This window comes from Tamandua tetradactyla, chromosome 7, assembly GCF_023851605.1.
Source record: "Tamandua tetradactyla isolate mTamTet1 chromosome 7, mTamTet1.pri, whole genome shotgun sequence".
NCBI lineage: Eukaryota > Metazoa > Chordata > Mammalia > Pilosa > Myrmecophagidae > Tamandua > Tamandua tetradactyla.
Window position 1 is genome coordinate 140,011,381 of NC_135333.1, and position 19,804 is coordinate 140,031,184.

The 19,804-nt window shown below is 39.3% G+C and overlaps 1 protein-coding gene across 1 annotated transcript in view; it reads left to right on the forward strand.

Annotated features, from left to right (window-relative positions):
- The window catches only part of LGR5 (leucine rich repeat containing G protein-coupled receptor 5), a 140,544-nt gene that overhangs the window by 44,706 nt on the left and 76,034 nt on the right, over positions 1–19,804 (forward strand). Inside the window, exon 2 of the mRNA XM_077111436.1 lies at positions 14,627–14,698. Within this exon, the coding sequence (XP_076967551.1) occupies positions 14,627–14,698 (72 nt within the window). The remainder of the gene's footprint in view (positions 1–14,626; positions 14,699–19,804) is intronic.

The window sequence follows — 19,804 nt, forward strand, 5'->3', positions numbered from 1 at the left end:
TCTAAGGTCATGAAAGCATAGAAGTGTACCAGCTCTCTTGGCTACTAGGTAACAGAACTGGCCTTGGAGATTTTGGTCTCTTTCCCAAATCTGTAACCCATTTCCCTTTCCTCTTACCATAATTAGGTAGCATTCAGGCTCCATTCTGTGGGTGACCAGCAGCCAGCAAAAGGCTTTTTAAATTCATGGGATGGGATGAGATAACATTTTAGGATAACTCAGGACCTTTGCATGTGCTTTGGGACAATAGATGGAATGTGGGTGAAAGAAGGTTTCATTCTATTTGCATTGAAGTAGTTCATAATTGCAACCATATTAACTGCAAGATATTTCAGCTTCTTGCTTAATGCACAGGTTAGGGAAAACATCACACATTTCTCCCAGAGTGAATTAAAATAGACCTTATTTCTTTAATAACAGTTTTGGGAGATTTTCTTTGAAATGCTGCCTTGAGAGTCCTTCCTGTGTAATTATTATGGAACAATTAGCTCCAAAAATCATTAAACAGAGACTCAATGACACAATGCCAGAAAAACTCCCTGGAGTATATGTATATATCATTCTAGCTTTTTGTTCTGCTTTTTATTTTATATTATCATGGCCTGATGGTGAAATTAATAAAATGATCTGCTAAAAGGGATTTGTGATGTGAAAGGAGAGTAGGGAGGGAAGGTTTTCTTTTCCGTCACCCCAAAAGGCAAAATTAGCATTTTCCTTTGTGTAATTCATGGGTGCTGTTTCAATGGTTTGCAACAAGGGGCAATTGCAACCCCATGGGGCATTTACTTGGCAGTGTCTGGATAAATGCTTGGGTATCACAATTGGGGGAGTACTACTGGCCTCAAGTGAGTAGAGGCCAAGGGTGCTGCTACCAGTACAATGCACAGGATAGCCCCCTACAACAAAGAAGTTTCCAGGCCCAAATGTCAACAGTGCCGAGGTTGAGAAATCCTGCCCTGGTTCCAAAATCATCATTTTTTTAAGCATAAGGAAAAACAGAACATATTACTCAAGTGGACACTGGTATTAGAAATTATAACAGTCTTAGTTAGGACTCTGCAAATATCCATGTTCAAATATTGCCTACGGAGACAATTTTTTTCGCCAACCTTCAAACAACTTCTTGGAATCCAGTATAAATTAGGTTCTGACATGACTGTATCTCTAAGACATATTTAGAATGTGTGGGAATGAAAGTGTTTTGTAAATGCCAATATTTTAACAATAAATGAAGTTATTGTAATAAGGGGAAAAGAATACAAAATAGTAGCTCTTTTATCCCTCATGAAAAAATTAAGATAACTAGAATTGGACCAGGATAGGGGGGAGAATGAAAGTGGAGAGGACCATTAAGAAGGCATTGCAATTGCTTGAGCTCCTCCCAGACAAGTGGGAAGCCCAGGAATCTATCTCACGGAAGTTCCTGGATCTGGGTCTGGAAGAGAGAATGTGTCAGGGGCTGTAGTTTATAAAAATCAGAGAGGAGGCAGAGGAGAAGATGGCTCAGGGCAGTAGTCTGAATGAAGAGTCACTTGTCCAAAGGGGATAGCAAGAGGCAGGAGCAACTAGAGATGTCACAAAGGTGTGAACAGATTCAGAAAAGTGGAGAGAAGAGTTTCCCTGAGGCATCTCTTTCCCTGATGCATGGTACATCTTCAGAGTGAGAAAGATCAAGCAAATGTTAGGACCTGAATCTAAGCTATGACAGTAAAAAATAGAAGAATACAGATTCCAATGTTGAATATAAGAGCAAAAGGGCTGATCCCACAAGTTTGGACCCAGACTGACTAACTTCAGATCCTGCCTTTGCCACTTCCTGTTTATATTACCCTGGAAATTTTCTGTATGTCTCTGTTTCTTCATCTATGAAAGATGCCTGAAGAGTAATTGGATGTGTGTGTGTCTGTATGTGTGTGTGGGCACGAAGGTAGGCACGCACGTGCACATGTGAACTACTTATCACAAATAAATGTTAGTTATTATTACTCCAGGAACTTTTCACCTTTACACAACACAGATATTCAATGGAACCAATGATGACTGAGATCAGCATAAGAGTAAATGATAGGACTATATAAAAAATAAACCTGAGATTTCTAGCTTAACAGACTGGGAGGATGGTGATGTCAATTATCATGATGAGGAAGCATAAAAGGAAAAACTGATATGGAAATGGGGAGGAAACAATGAGTTCAATATGAGATGTGTTGGGTTTTAGATAACCAGCTGGTCAACCCCAGGAAAAAGTTTGGGAAGCTGTTGGAAATAAATCTCTGTAGCTTGGGCAAAAGTTTGAGATTTGAGATTGTTCACTGTGTGGACTCAATGTAAGCACCTGAGAAGCCCAGGAAGAATGTACACAGAGAAGAGAGAAAGGCAAAAGAGCTAGAACCATAGAGTATTTCTAGATACTTAAATTTTTCTGATGATTTTGATGATTGTACAGTCTTTTAAATTTATAAGGCAACACACTACCTTGGAGAAGAAGAACTGTTGTCCTTGAAAGTTTTGGGAAATCTAGAACTGTTATGCTAAATGATCAAGACCTATATGTTTACTATTATTATTATTTTTTGATTCTTTATCAACTTCCCACATCATTGCCAGCCTTGTTGGGTCTGCCTTGCATGGGTAATTTGCCGCTATCAATGAAAGTAAGCCATGATTGTTAGGCCTGCCCAATAAAAGAAACTTCTCTCTGATGGGGGCCTTTTCCTCTGAGGAAAGTGCATAAACTTTAGTATATGGACCTAGTGGATTTCTGATTCCAGTTGTTCAAATGGTTTGATTTGCCTTTATTGTTGTTTCCTTTTTATCTGGTTGGTTGGTTTGGTGTTCTTTGGTTTGGTTTGTTGCTTACTATTTTGGGGTGTGTTCTAAGTATGTGAGGTTTCTAGATCAGTGATATTCCACACAAATAATTACATTCATCTTTTCTCGTGGTATTGTAATATAAAGAAGTCAGACAAAATTCCAGTCTCATAACTATTTCTACCATTGAGATTGGAATGATAATGCACAAATTTTCAAAAGAGCTTTGGTTTAAGGGCTCTGCATTTTCAAAGCAAGCATTAAATATATTAAAGCAGTCATTTAATAAGAGACCAGTAGAACAAAAGCCAGCTATCTTTGAGTGTTTTTAAAAATTGGCCTGTAATTTGTAAAAGATTTTTCGAGATAACTGGGAGCTTCAATAAGCTAAAATTTCTCTACTCTTGACACAGCTGTACAAGCAAGGGTTGTAATTTGCAAAACATCAAGGAATTTTATGTTACAATAACAATGATAACAAAATATGGTGGTGCTTATAATGCCCCAGCTACTGTTTTTGCTACATTACCTGTATTAGCTTAATTATTTCTCACAACTATTCCATGAAGTAGACACTATTATCCATTTTACAGATGAGGGAACTGAGGCACAGGGAGGTTGAATAATTTCAAGGTTTATCAGTTAAGAAATAGCAAAACCAGAACTTGAACTAAGACAGAGTGGCTCCAAACTATATGCTCTTATATATTATGCTATAATTTAAATTGTTTAAGATTACCCACTTGTATATAAATATGCTTAGATATGTGTTTGTTTTCCAAAGAGAGAGGTATGGAAAAATACCTTTGAAACCCCAGGAGTAAGATTATAGGAGGACTGAGAAACTAATAGACTTTTCTTTACAAATCAATGTAGAGTATCACTTGTTATGACAAGTATGTGGTGTGCATGACTCCATTAGTCACGAGGAAAATGCAAATTAAAACCACAGTGAAATACCATCATATGCCCACCAAAATGACTAAAATAAAAAAGAGAAATGATACCAGTAAGGACATGAAACAACTGGAATTCTCAAATACTATTGGTGAGGGTAAGTAGTGATAAAACCATCTTAGAAAATTATTTAGCAGTATCTATTAAAGATGAACATAAGGGGCGGCCACAGTGGCTCAGCAGGCAGGAATGCTTGCCTGTGATGCCAGAGGACCCGGGTTCAATTCCCGGTGCCTGCCCATGTGAAAAGAAAAAAAGATGAACATAAGAATACACCAAGACCCAGCAATTCCACTCCTAGCTATATATGCAACAGAAATGTACACATACATACACATGTTCAACAAAAGACATGACTTAAAAATGTTTATAGCAACGTTAGTCATAACAGCCATAAACTGAAAACAATCCAAATATGCATCAACAGTTTAAGGGATAAATAAATTGTGAAAAAAATGAAATACTCTGTTGCACAGAGAAGGAATAAATGAACTGCAGTTTTCCCTCCCACATCGCAGGAATTAGGGGCACTGTGCCCACTCAATCTGGAAAATCCGCCAACATTTTTTCCCCAAGGTTTCAGGAAACTCCCTAGCTGCCTCTTGATCAACAGACCCTTCTTTCCCATTACTGTTACATTGTGCAGGCTGAACCTTTTTTTTTTTTTTTTTCTTATTTTCAAACCAACCATTTGAAAAATGGAAAATCCAAGGACTTAGCCTTTGCTCCTATGATGCTAGAATCTACTGGAATGTCTTTTTTTATAACTATCCTGCATCCAAAAGAATGTTGTGTTTTCTACACGAGAGGATATGGCTCCCTTGGTTTATGCTTTGCAATTGTTGGTATAGCTGCAACAAGGGCTTGGCGGATTTCCCTCTGTGTTTGCTTGATACGGCTTAGGGTAGACTCAATCGCTCTCATGGTGGCCAACCGCAGAAGTCATTTTGCCTGAACGAAGCAATTCTATTTCCTTCCAGTTCACTGTTTTCCTCTGTTTCTTGGGAGCAGTTTCCGAACCAGTAGGGACACTACGCTTGGGACACATGATTTTATAGAGTTTATGGCGTTTAGATGACACGGGATAAGAGAAACTGGAAATACAAAGATCACTGTGCAGTCCCCTCGAGGCGCCACGTGAGAGATTGCCGCTGGCACCTGCGCATCCCCAAGTCAGTGCCTAGAACCGCAGTTCTTTTACCACAAATTTAATTTTAAGAAAAAAAAATGTGTAGCTGTTCATTATTGTTATTGAACAGTTAAATGCATATGGGACAGGTAGTACGTACATTTTATGTACATTTTATCAGTACACGTATTTTATGCATTCATGAGTTACTAAACTCCTTAAGGTTTCTCTACATTCCTAGCCTTTGTACCCCCTCTGCCAGCTTTCACGTGCCATCTGCAGCTTCCGCAAAACTCCCCAAAATTCGCATTTATGGCAGCCGACGATTTATCAAAACAGCGATGTGGAAAGCCGCGAAGAGATAACTGTATCTACGCAACAACACAGATAAATTTCACGGCGAGTGTAAAAAGCTAGACATACACATATGCACATACACACACACACACAAAGCTATGCATTGTATTACTCCACTTGTATAAAGATCAAAAACAAACAAAACTAAAATATAGTGTTAAAAGTCAGGAGACTTGGCTGCTTTTGCCAGGAGTTGTGGATGGAAGGGAATGTAAGGAGACTTCTGAGAAGCAGGCAGTGTTCTATTTATTGATTTGTGCTGCTTAGGAAAGTGTTTACATTGGAAAAATTCATTGGCTGGTCACGGGGTTTATGCATTTTCTCATATATGCTATATTTTAGTTAAAAGATCTTCAAAAGATGAATTGTTCTGGAGTAAAAATAACATGGAAAAAGTGTCTGGAAATAACATCATTCATACAACTATCATAAAGTGCTGCTCAAAGCTGCACCTTTGCTTTTGAAGTTCACAGGAGGGCTTATCTCTAGAAGCATATTTGAAAGGTGATCAATTAAAAGGTGCTAGAATGGCTCCAGGCTCGATCCACTGTTAACAAAGATATCTCACAGAAATTTTCTGAGAACAAAATGCTACTGAATCTCCCAAGACAAATTTAAAGTGATTGCACATAGAAGAAATAGTAATTGCACTGTGTTGCAAGGAGGAAAATATTTGTCTTCACCTGTGGCAGATTAAAGAAAAAAAATCTTTTTTTTTTTGCTTTCTTGATTTGTTTAATAGTAGCCTCCTTGTTCATTGATTTGTAATACCAAGTCTCCAATATAGATAGCATGGCTGGGTTTTAGATAAAAGACTGAGTACTTACTGCAATTTTCCCTCCTACAACAAATCTATAGAAATGCTAGGGAAAAAAATAGCTTTGGAGGAAGAGGAAAGAAAAGGGAAGAAGGAAAAAAGAAGGCGGTGAAGAAGAGGGAAGAAGATGAAGAGGAGGAGGAAGCACTCTGGTGATCCTTGGGGTGAGGTTCGAAAGGGGACTCTCAGTGGATGAGAACCTTTGAAGAACCCCGAGGACAGGGATTTTCCTCTTTCCTGAAGAGGAAAACCACAACTCTAATTGTGAGAAGAAGAAAAAGAAGCATTGTGGAAGGTAGACACAACACAAGTGGCTTTTGTCCCCAAGGCATTTTACTCCAGTAGGGATATACACTTCATTCTCTTAGAGGCAGTGCATCTATTTGAGGAGAAACATGGTTGCATTAAATGGATCTGGTAAGGTCCTCTGGTCAGTCATGGGAAGGCTGCAGTAGACGAGGGTTCAGCTCCACACTCACTAAGTGTCTCCTATATGGCAAGTACTGTGCTAGGCATTAGAAGTACTATGATGAAAACAAAACAAAACAAAAACAAAGATGAAATGCTCCTGACTTTCTGTATAATGTCAATAAATATGTGGGGTTATATGGGAGGACGTAAAACTAGTCACATACATTAACCTTAGGGTTTGGAGAAGGCTTCCTGAAAAAGATAATACCTGATTTGGGTTTTGAAGGATGAATTAGAGTCAATGTACCAGGGTCTTGAAGGATTTATGTACTATGCTAAGGAGCTTGTAAGCAGTGCTAATAAATGTGGATTTCATCTAGAAGGTGGTGGAGAGCAGTAAAGAACGCTAAGTAGGGTTGTATTGTTTGGCTAGTCTGTACCGTTGGATAGAGCTCTCACTACCATTTGGGGGGTGGGTTTAAAGGGACAAAGCTGGTAGGAGGCAGCTACAGTGCTAGGAGGTAATTTCAGGTAATGGGGTGGGAGATGATGAGGACGTGAAACAGGACACAGTTGGTAAGGAGATAGAAAAGAGGAGAGATAGAGAGGATGAAAAAAAGGAAGAAGTCTTGGCTAGTGTCCAAGCTGTGGACTTTGTTGACAGGAAAATGGTGGTGGCATTACTAGAAATTGTCTCTACAGAAAAAGAAACAAGTTTGGAATAGGAAAAAATTATTTCCATCTTGCACATGGTAAGTTGCTCTATCCAGAATGAAGGTGGCTATACGATCCTGAAATTTAGGGGAGAGTTAGGATTAGGAATATGGATTTGAGGGGTTATGGGCATCTAAGTGATACCAAAACCAGGAGAGTAGGTAAGATCCTCCAATATGAAAGGGTAGAGATGAAAGAGCCCTAAACCAAAGGCAGAACTCCAGAATACACTAACATTTAAGGGGGGAGGGGGATGGTAGCAGGAAAAGTCCCACAAAGGACTCTATGAAGTAGACAGTTTGGGAAAGTATGGAAAGAATCCTGAGAAAATGATGATTTGAAAGCCAACGGAATATAACAGATCCAGAAACAGTGAATCTAACATAGCAGAGAGGCCTAATTCAATTGTTCGTTAGCTTTGACAATATAGAGGTTGCACTTTCTTTGGTGTGCTGGTTTGAAAGGATATATGCCCCCTAAGAAAGCCATGTTTTAATATAAATCCCATTTCATAAAGGTAGAATAATCTCTATTCAATACTGTATATTTGAAACTGTAATGAGATCATCTCCCTGGTTGATGTGATTTAGTTAAGAATGGTTGTTAAACCGGATTAGGGGATGACATGTCTCCACCCATTTGAGTGGGTCTTGATTAGTTTCTGAAGTCCTATAAAAGAGGAAACATTTTGGAGAATGAGAGATTCAGAGAGATTCAGAGAGAGCAGAACGATGAAGCCATGAGATGCAGAGAGTCTGCGAGCCAGCAACCTTTGGAGATGAAGAAGGAAAACGCCTCCCGGGGAGCTTCATGAAACAGGAAGCCAGGAGACAAAGCTAGCAGATGACACCATATTCACCATGTGCCCTTCCAGCCAAGAGAGAAGCCCTGACTGTGTTCGCCATGTGCTGTCTCACTTGAGAGAGAAACCCTGAACTTCATCGGCCTTCTTGAACCAAGGTATCTTTTCCCTGGATGCCTTTGATTGGACATTTCTATAGACTTGTTTTAATTGGGACATTTTCTCAGCCTTAGAACTGTAAACTTGCAACTCATTAAATTCCCCTTTTTAAAAGCCATTCCATTTCTGGTATATTGTATTCTGGCAGCTAGCAAACTAGAACATTTGGTAAGAGTGGTTTTGCTGAGGTGACAGAGCTTTTTTGCTGTGGATTGGAGGAGGAACTGGAAGGAACTAAGTGAAGGTGCAAATGTAGACTAGGAACAACCACAAAGGGAATAAGATTGGGGAGCAGCTAAAGGAAAACATAGGATCCAAAAAGGTTTTATATATGTCTTAATGGTGGAAAAGATTTTACCATGTTTATATATTAAAAGGAAAGAAGAGGTAATATATATATATATGAAATAGGAGAAATTATTCAGGGAGTAATATCTTGTAGGCTACTAGAGGGATTGGGACCCATGAGCTAAGTGGAAGAAAGAAGTACAGGTATAGTGAGCAGGGGACAAAGGAGAACAGAATTTGGTATCTTCCACATTTAGTGGTCCTAAGAATCCCAGTTATTTTCCATAAAATAAGAGGGAAGGTGTCCCGTAAGCATAATGAGAGTAGCTGTTGATTAAGAGGCTTAAGGCAAGTGGTTAAGGCACAACACTCCCTGTGGGAATGGCAATGGAAGCTGAGTGATAACAAATAAAAGGACTGTGGCCCATTTCTTAACTAGTTAAAGATAAAAGATGAGAACACTCGAACATACAAAAGGGAGAAATATGCCTAGTGAAGGTTTTGCAGTAATAAGCTGAATACCAGTCCATCTGATCATCTGTGTTTCCCCTTTGGAATGTGAAAGAAGGTGACAAAAATTAAACCCATGATCAAATTTTGCCTGGCCGCAATAGAGATCCTTGTAATTATGCTTTGTCTTTGGATCATCCTGTCTTTCATAGAGTTTGTGCTTGTACTTGGGCTCACACAGTTACCTAGGAAACGTGCTTTGAGGCTGGGGCACGGCCCCAGGCGCCATGAGACCAGAGGCCCCTCCATCAGGTTTCAGTCAAGGACCCATCAAGAGGTGGGTGTCAAGGGTTGACAGCAGCCTCTGGCTCTCGATATAGAAGAAAGCAGGGAGCCATGAACCTTTTATTTTGGTCAGGTGTATGGTGCTTTTGTTTGAAACTTGCCTAAGCAGATTGCCTGGTATTCCCAGCATTTACTCAGAGCAGATCTTCTCAGGGCCCTAGGGTTTCACCACCAGAAACACATGTAAGTTTGGAGAGTCATTCCATTCTAGAACACACAGCCATCTGGGAACAACCCTGTCTGTATTGGGGTGAAGTAGCTTTGCTCCCTCCTCCTGCCACAGTCATATTTGCCATTGGGAAAAGATGACATCTATCCATTTTTTTCTTTGATATTTTGATAAGCACAGAAGAAGCTAGAGCTGTTAAACTTTATCTTGGGGAAAAACAACCTCAGAACTGGTTTATTTGGTGTTGTGGAACCTCTTACTGCTTTCAAAACACAAATAGCAATTTAAAAAAAAAAAAAGAATCATGCATCAGTGTTGAGAACCCACAATGACCATCAATTTATAGTCACTAAACTCACATTTGTGAGTTTTTCTTTTCTCGGAGCATGCCATATCCCAGGACAGTAACAGAGATGATGAATTATAGTGTTTTTTCAGAGCTGAAGTTTTTGCCAGGGGATTACAGAAGACAGAAGGCTAGGGAGTTGGGTGTTGGTGAGACAGTGATTTAGGTGATCAGTGCATGATCTTAGCTATTATAATGGCTAAAACAAGTCTCACCCCAAAGAATGGAAACAAAGTACAACCAAGCGGGAAGGAGAGGAAATTGTGTCAGGAGCGCAGGAGTCAGTTAAGCTAGATGTTCAATAGTGGGAGGGAATGGGAGTAGTGATTTGGAAACAGAGAGGATAATGCATCCCAGGGAAAGAGAATCACACCTATATGCAAAAGAGAACAGCAAGAATTTTTCAGTGTCAACTGGAATACGTAGCACATAGACGAAACTGGCAGAAGATCGAGCTGGAAATGTACCTTAGGCCAGATTGTGAAGAGCCTAAGGAGTTTTGATGTCATCTCCTCTAAAAGGTCTGGAACCAGGAGAAGTTCTCAGACAGGGGAGTCAGGGCTGCCCTGCAGGCTACGGTTGTGCAGGTCGTGCCCTGCACAAGGGCTCCTCCCTGAGGGCTGCGTTTCAGGCTCGACAAACCATTCAGCCAGCTCTGCAACACCACCAAGGAAGAAGAGCCATTCTGTAAGCCACCCCTTCCCCAGAGGAGGCGCCCTTTCATAAATCATCCAAGGAACACCTTTCTTATTGGCTAGCAGTGGCTCTGAATGGAGTGGCATCATCGGGTGGACTTTCCAGGGATCTCCTCTGGCCGTGGTGTAGAGGGTGACCTACAACAGGAGAGATCATAACTACGACAGGCAGAACACTTATGGCCATGTCCAGGGCTTGATCCGTAGGCAGCAGCCCAGAAGAAGGAAGAGGGGCCAGATCAGAAGGGAACTGCGTGGTAGAATTAACATTGGGTGGTTTATAGGCATAAGGCCCGTGGGAAGGGAAAGTTGATGACAGATTGATTCTCCAGTGTTCTCCTAGAATAAGACTTGCCCATAGTTAATGCTCAATTAGTATTTGCCAAATGAAATGAAAAAGTAATATGAGCAGGCATATTGAAATCGCAGCGTTCTCGCCTGCCATGCCGGAGACCCGGGTGCGATTTCCGGTCCCTGCCCATGCAAAAAAAAAAGTAACAATAATAATAGATCTATCTGCCAGCAACAAAAACATTTTCAAAGGAAAGATACTGTCTACTTGAATGAAGCCCTTTGCTCACGGGAAACAGTACCTTCAATCATCTTTAGCCTCCTAAAGTTTGAGGGAGTTATAGAGCTCAAGAATTCACCCAGAAATTTAGAAAGAATTATTCCTGTGCAGTGGTTCTCAGTCTTGGCAAATCACCTGAGAAGCTTTTTGAAATCCCAATGACCGGAGTGGATCAGCTAACACTGCAACTCTAGGTACATAGGGGATGCAACCATTAATATTTTTTAAAGCTCCTAGCATGATTCTAATATGTAGCCAACTGCTCCCATACAACTTTTTGTTTTTTTCTTGGCATGGACAGGCTCCGGGAATCGAACCCGGGTCTCTGGCATGGCAGGCAAGAACTCTGCCACTGAGCCACCGTTGCACCACCCTCCCATACAACTTTGAAACACATGTTTTAGTGTTCTAGATATGTAATGGTCACAACATTTGACCATCTTTAGAAAAAGTTTAAAAATAATTTAAGGGTGAGAATGAGGATATTTCTTAAAGAACAGAAAGGCTGTTCTGTTGTCATTCAACAACAAAGTAAAAGCAAAGACTTTGACAGTAGCCCTGGGGCTTTCCCACTAAATCCTGTAATTTTGAAGTCATCTTTCCCATTTCAGCCTCACTTTCCTCATCTATAAAGCATCCTTGCTCCTGGTGAGTGCCACTCGTTTCTCTCAGTCAAATATTCTCTGATTCTCTCCTTTCTAGCTCAAAATTGAGCAAACTAAAAGTAACTTAAGTGTCACCCTTCTTGACATGAAGGCAGGGAAAGCATTGCTGCTCAAATAGTGACCCGAGGTCCCTAGGACATCCCTGGCTATAGCTGTTTTTAATCGATCCACAAACAGATAAGAATTTGAGAACGAAGTTTTAGAAACTTTTATGGTAATTTGACAATATCTGTTAAATCATATAAAAAAGTATCAAAGCTTATATTTGTATACTTCGGATTCTTATTTCCCTTTTCTAATAATTAACTTTTAATAGTTTATAGAAGTGTAAGTCCATAGCAAATTAGAATGTTTTTTTAAAAATTGGTCTTTCATGACAGTAAGCTGGAGAGCCACTTTATATTTGAACAGCAATACAAAAGTTGCACATAGGAAGAAAACAGGCAATGCAGACAAATTAAATTTTACCTTAGATTCACCTGGGAATACATTAGAAGGTTCTAAAAACCATGCTAAATTTATATTTTAAATCCTACTTCCTTAGACTTGCTGTTGTTACGAAGTTGTTTTCTGCTATAGACATGCATTGCTGGAAGCTCTTTAAAAGAAAACAGCCCGTATTAGGAAGCAGGCAGTAACAGTCACAAAAAGCAAGGTCCATCTTCTTTAGGAAACACAATATAAAATGTCAGATCGCACCACGAACTTATTAATTTTTGTTGGGAAAAGTAGGTATTCTCCCTCTTAAAAAGATAAAAAGTCACCCCCTTCCTGTTAGAAACAGCTAATTAATCATAGGATTTCAAACTAATAATGTCGAGACACTCTTGTTTTAAAGCGAGGAAGCTTGCACAGGAAGGTTTATTTCCCAAGATCTGACAGTTGGTGAGCGAGGCTTCTAATCTGAGGCATGGTAATCTCACTTTCACCCTCCCTGCTGTGCTGGGATCTTCCCCCGTAAGAAGTGTTCCAGTGAAAACCTGGAGAACGAATGCTTATGTAAACTTCACTTCCATTTGCCTAAAATAGTGTAGCCTATCTTAAAATAATGTAAAATGTTTATGAGGTCTCTTAATATACAAATGTACCTGTTTTATTTAGAGCTGTCTGAACACAGGCCAGATTAGTATTTGTTCCAAACTGATGTGCCCATTTCACAGAAAAGTATAAGAGGACAGGGAAACCAATGCTTTTCATATCAGCTCTTATCTAAACCAGCTTGACCTCAGTTACTAATAAGCATGCTCCACGAGGAAGCCACCTTGAGCCTTTTAGAAAATAAGTGGAATGCATAACCCTAAGAAAAATCACACCTTTGCAGAGATTATATAGTCACTGTGAGAAATCCAGGAAGCGCATTAATCAGTATAGTATATATCTGTTTCAGTGGACTAAACAACTTTGCTACTTCAGAGCAATTGCTGCATGAAAAATTATAATTTTTAGGCAATTATTTGGCTCTCGTGTCTAAACAATGCAGGAAAATCCAGATAGTTTACAAATGGATAAATCAACTTTTATTTTAGTCTGTATATTTGGCATTGTTTAGTTTTAGCTCTAGAATACAGTATCTGTCTCAAATTCATCATTGTTTACTAACACATTAAAATTAACAGTAATTCTGTTATTTTTTTACCATACTCTAAAATATTATATTATATATTATATAAAATGTAATATTATAAATAAACATATTTATTAAATAATAAATAATATGATAATAGTATAAATAAAATATTATATTGTGTTTTCCTTGTGTGTGCTGTGACTAAAGGCAGAGTGAATGCTCCCTCAATTCTTAGCATCACTCATTAAAAGTCAATATTTTCTGAAAGAACCAAGCTAACAATATTGAATCAGCTAGTTAGATGCAATGGGTGTGTCCACTTCAATAACAGGGACTATTCAAATTAATAAGAATGACATGAAGGCAGGCAGAGCATTGCTGCTAGAAGTACATTGTCATATCTCAAGATAAATTTTAAGCATGCAGATCTGGTCTGAGATTATAATGCCATTAGTTCTGAATATTTGGGTTTCAGAAACAACTCACTTTAAAAAATCAATCTTTGGCTGAGTGTATAGACTCTGAATTGGTCTTGATTACTATCTACCCAGCAGGCAGTCTTTTTGCCTCTGAGATACAGATGGCATCTATCGGTGATGCTGTAGGGTCGTGTGAGAGACAGTAAAGAAATAGCAAAGTAAAAATAGAATAAAATCTAGTTACACAGAGTTTCGCTTAAAACAAAAATTGATTGAGTTCTGCCCAAAGCGGCTTGTTGTTTCCTGTGCCAGGAACTACTGTGCGGGGCCAGCAGGAAGTGTGCTACGGAGCCCGATCACATTACATCCTTGTTTTATGGTTCATTTCACTTATTTAATGCAATCCGAGAACCTGCAAAAGGAACATGTTAGAAGGAGGGAATAGGGTTTGGGGCCTTGTTTGGTTTTGTTTTAAGTTTCTTTGAATCGAAACATTTGTTTTTACAAGGTGCTTGAAGTCCCAGAGAAACGAAAGTTCCAGAGGTGCGTGGTGAAGACATTTCTCTTTGTCACAAAATTTAAGATGCAAAGTTGAGTTATGTCTAGAGTTGAGTTATGTCCGCTTCCTTGGCTGTCCTGCTCACATCATTTTAACCAGGAAGAATTACAACCAGGCCCATGAATGGTCTAAATCATTGTGAATGCCGCCTAAAATTCTCTTAGGGTCTCTAATTTGAGAGAGAGCCCGTGAGGTTGGGAGGTTGGGGGTGGGGGGGAATGGGCAGGGAGTAGGGTGGGAGCAAAGGAGCATATTTAAGATGCAAAGTAGGGATTCATTTGTCCAGCCCCGGAATGTGTTCGTTCAACTGTATCGCTTGGAAACGTGTGAATGAAACAGCTGGATTTCCCTGCGGTGATTACGCTGCTCCTCACACGTTGTGTTTCTCTCTCCAGGGACCTGAGTATGAACAACATCAGTCAGCTGCTCCCGAGTCCCCTGCACAACCTCCGCTTCCTCGAAGAGTTGTAAGTGTCCCCGTAACCTTGATGTGTCTGGTACACAGTGGACGTATTCTTGGGTTTGTCTCCCGTCCTGCGGGAACCAGATAAAACACTGCAGAAAAGCTGTCATCGCCACCAGTTTTGGCACATGAGGAAACACTTAGTTGTGAGGAGGGGGGCCTGGGAATACTGACGATTCTGGAAAGCAACTTATAAAAAGCGTTTACCATGAGGCTACAACTTTCTAAGGTGAGGCTGAGCCAAACAAATTAAAATTTTAAAACAAAGGCTGTTTAAGAGAGCTGGATAGCTCTTTGGAAATAGTTAAGCAGCAGGATATTAAAAGTTTGAATACTGGTTCATGTTTATTAAAATAGCAAGTAAAGCTATAATCAAAACCAAAAACTGCTGCTTGGCTGGGCATGTGACGAGGAGAGTCGAGCCCACATTTCATAGCACCAAAATGTCTTGTCCTAATCACTTTTAATTACTATTTCCCTACTTTTAAATTTAGCTTCCCTCAGGGCTTGAACAAGGAAACATGAAATCCACAAAGAACTTAGAATTGGGTTCACCCAAACTCACTGTAAAAATAAAAAAATTAAATAAAAAAATAGGAAAAAGAGGAAGCTAAAATGAGATAATGATACACAGAGAAATCTTGATGATGTCTAGTCATCACTTTCCAGAAGATGAAAAAGAACTGTGTAAAGTTAGAAATTTGCATTTAAACATCCATTTGATCCTCCTCCTTTTGAGTGATGGGGTTTCAAGAAGTACCGTTCCTCATAGCCCTTGTGGAGGAACTCAGGCACCATTAGATGAAAAAATCCTCAGACTATTGATTAAAGGAATTATATAGGCAATGACCTCTTTTTTTTTTTTACAACTTCACTATTTTAGGTTTTTACTTCTAGCTGTTCTAAAATACTGGAGACCAAAAGATATCACTTTAATGTTTCAGCATTCATGTTCACTGAAGTCCTATCTTCCATGTATAACTGGAAGATGATGGTAACTCCACCATCACCCGTGATCTTTCCGTACCTCTGTTTGGGGTTGTTTGGGCTATAGCAATTCTAAATTTTTCGTATTGGAAGGGACTGTCACTAATATGAGGTAGGGAGATGGAACTATCTGATGTTCTGGAGAGGCTGGGCTAGGTGTCAGGGCTTATCTGGACCAGGGCCCTATCTGGAGGTTGTAGGTTTCTGGAAAGTTACTGTTGTGTCTGAACACTTGTAGAATTTTATATATTGCCCTAAGCCTTCTTTAGGATTGGCTGGAATGGTCCTGGTTGGAGGTTGGCAGGTTATGATAGGTAGTAAGGTCTAACTGAAACTTGCCTAAGCGCAATCTCCAGAGTAGGCCTCTCGATTCTGAACTTTCTCTGCCACGATACTTTATTAATTACACTTCTTTTCCCCCTTTTGGTCAGGGTGGAATTGTTGATCCCACGGTGCCAGGTCTGGATTCATCCCTGGGAATCATCTCCCATGTTGCCAGAGAGACTTTCGCCCCTGGATGTCATGTCATACGTAGGGGGAGGGCAATGATTTCACTTGCAGAGTTGGGCTTAGAGAGACTGAGGCCACATCTGAGCAACAAAAGGGGTCCTCCAGAAGTAACTCGTAGGCATGCCTATAGGTAGTCTGAGCTTCTCCATTACCTACATAAGCTTCCCAAGAGTAAGCCTCATGATCAAGGGCATGGCCTATTGATTTGGGTGTCCCTAAAGTTTGACACAGTCTCAGGGGATTCCCTCATGGTAAAGTTTAATAGTTCCATGTTCTTTCACCCCTCCCTCAGGGGACTTGGCCAATACTTTTTGATTATCTGCTTAATATACTCTAGGATGTTTCCAGGCATTGCAATAATCTATACAGGATTAAAGGACTCTTTCTTATTCTGTGCTTTCTGTGTTTCATTTGTTCAAATGAGCTATACAGATAGGTTGAATTAGATTATGCACTAATCTAACAGAAAATTTCAGTTCCAGATCAAATAAACCTTTCTTCCATTGGTCTCAAAGAGTATGTGTGGTTCTAAAATATAGACACCGTCTTCTTTACCCCTATGTTCTGAATTACTTTAACCCCAACCTGTTCAGCTTCGTTCTTACCTCTAAATATCAGGTTACATATTTAAAACAGCCTCTCAAAACCCGGAAATAATAGTCACCACTCCAGACTTAATGTGTCTGCTCTGAAAGCTTACAATCTAGGCCCCTGTTTTCCTATAAGCATGTTCTAAAGGTAACCATACCATTGTTGTTTTTTTGTTTTGTTTCTGGCTTATTTTGTCTCACCAAATGTCCCACATGTTCATTCACATCGTTGCATGCCTCACGACTTTATTCCTTTTTGTAGCAGCACAACCTTTATTCATAAGTATACACCATCGTTCACCAATCTACTTCTCCGTCAGTGCATCCTTCAGCCACCTGCATTCATCAGGCGTCATGTAGAGGGCCCAGAGTCCACAGTCCATCAACATTCTCAATTTTAGGTAATTTCATTGTTCCCAAGAACAGAAAACCAATAAACACACCCTCACCAAATGGGAAATCTAAACCTCCCCTTAACTCTTGTCCCTCACCCCATTATTTACCTCTGCTGCTTCTGTGGTAGTGCTGATGGTTTCCTTTGGAACATAGCTCATAGCATGCACTAGCAGTTTTCCTTTTGTACCCTGGACTTAAATACTCTTTATACAAGAATCATATCTTTGAAGTCATTCTTATGAGAACTCATTCATATTTCTAGTGTGAGTCAGTGGGACATGTAGATCTATACAACCCCTTTCAATCTCGTTAATTTTCAATATGGTAATATTACTTCTAGACCCACTAGAGAATCACCTTTGCTCCTATCTATTCCCTTACATTGGAGTTCAACCTCATTAGCTAACGATTCACTCATCTCTAGTTTCTATGTATCTCTAAATCCCTATATTCTGTTTTATAAACCTCTGATTATACCTTTATGCTGGTCATAAAAGTGGAATGATGCAGTATCTATCCTTTTCTGTCTGGCTAATTTCACTCAGTATTCTATCCTCAAGGCTCATCCTTCTTGTCATGTGCTTCAGAACATCATTTTGTCTTGCTGCTGCATAATATTCCATCGTGTTTTGTTGATCCACTCGTCTGTTGATGGGCATTCGGTTTGTTTCCATCTTTTGGTGACTGTGAATAATGCTGCTATGAGCATCAGTGTGCAAATGTCTGTTTGTATCGTTGCTTTCTGGGTATATACCAAGTAGTGCTATTGCTGGATTATAGAGCAACTTGATAATTAGTTTCTCAAGGAACCGCCAAACAGTCTTCCATAGTGGCTGCACCATTATGCACTCCCACCAGTGCATAAGTGTTCCAGTTTCTCCACATCCTCGCCAACATTTATAGCTTCCTGTTTGTTTAATAGCAGCCATTCTTATAGGTGTGAGGTGGTATCTCATTGTAATCTTGATCTGCATTTTCCTTATAGCCAGTGAAAATGAGCATCTCTTCATGTGCTTTTGTCATCTGTATTTGCTCTTCAGAAAAATGTCTATTCGTATCTTTAGCCCATTTTATAACTGAATTGTTTGTTCTTTTGTTGTTGAGTTGTATGATTTCTTTGTATATACAGGAAATCAAACCTTTGTCTGATGTGTGATTTCCAAACATTTTCTCCCATTGAATTGGCTGCCTCTTCACCTTTTTGACAAAATCTTTTGAGGTTATTCCCATCTATCTATTTTTTCTTTTCTTTTTCTTTATCCATTGATTTTAAGGAGTTCCCATTTATCTATTTTTTCTTTTGTTGCTTGTGCTTTGATTGTAAAGTTTAGGAAGCTATCTCCTATTACAAGGTCTTAAAGATGTTTCCCTACATTTTCTTCTAGAAGCTTTATGGTGCTAGTTCTTATATTTAGGTGTTTGATGCACTTTGAGTTAACTTTTGTGTAGGGTGTAAGATAGGGATCCTTTTTCATTTTCTTTGCTATTGATATCCAGTTCTTCCATGCCCAATTCTTGACAAGACTATTTTGACCAGTTCAGAGGATTTGGGGGCCTTGTCAAAAATCAGTTGACCATAGATTTGGGGGTCTATTTCTGCACTCTTGATTCGATTCCGTTGGTCAATGCTTCCCCAAAGAGAGGAATGGAAAGATCAAAGGTCTTTGTGCCAGTACCATACTGTTTTGACCACTGTGTAGACAATACCTCTTTTGAAATCACTTCTTTTATGAATCCTGAAGTCAGGGCCCAGTTTTGGGGGCAATTCAAATTGTTGATGGCCCACATGATCCCTCATGGGAGGTGGAAAGAAAGTTGCACCATTACCAAGTTGTCTTACATTGTTTGTGTTTTCAGGAAAGATAATATTCTCAAATTTCTCCTCTCTGGAGTTTTAGCTATATTTGTATAGCATTATATTTTTAAGAAATACTATAATTTTACTCCTGAAATCCATCAAATATGCCCAAATTGTTATGAGGAGTAGGTGAAAAATCTGAAATAACTGCTTTGTCCAGAAAATTTTTATCATTAAAGGAATGGATTTTCACTCTGACTCGTCCAGCACCCTCTTTTTTCTCTATTCTCTTTTCTCTCTGGCCATTGTTGTCACTAGAAGTTAATCTTTATAAGGGCTGGGACCATGTGGTCTGGTTTAATCACAGCTTGTACATATTAAAGAATCAGCTTTTATTTAAATGGCATTTTGACAAATTAATGAATGCAAAAGCAAAACATGTAAAAGAACCTTATATATGTTGACAACTTTAGAAAAAAATAACAGATTTCATTGACATGAACCAATATTTTTGAAGATTATTTTTAGTAAATTTCAAGCATTAGGGTTTTTTCTTATTTACATGCTTCTCACCTCCCCTTCCCTACCACAACTATTATAGTCCTGCTTCTCCTATAATTCTAAGCTATGCATTTCCTATCATTTTCTCTTTAATTTCCTTACAATATCCCATGGATATTGTAAGGAAACCCTCCCCTTCTCTCCAACACACACCTTAACTTTAAAACACAAATTGAATCAATAAATAATTCACTTCTGCAAGGACTTTGTTTAATAGCGTTCCTTCCTCAGTGACCCAACTCTTTCATAGTAACTTCATGAGGTGAAT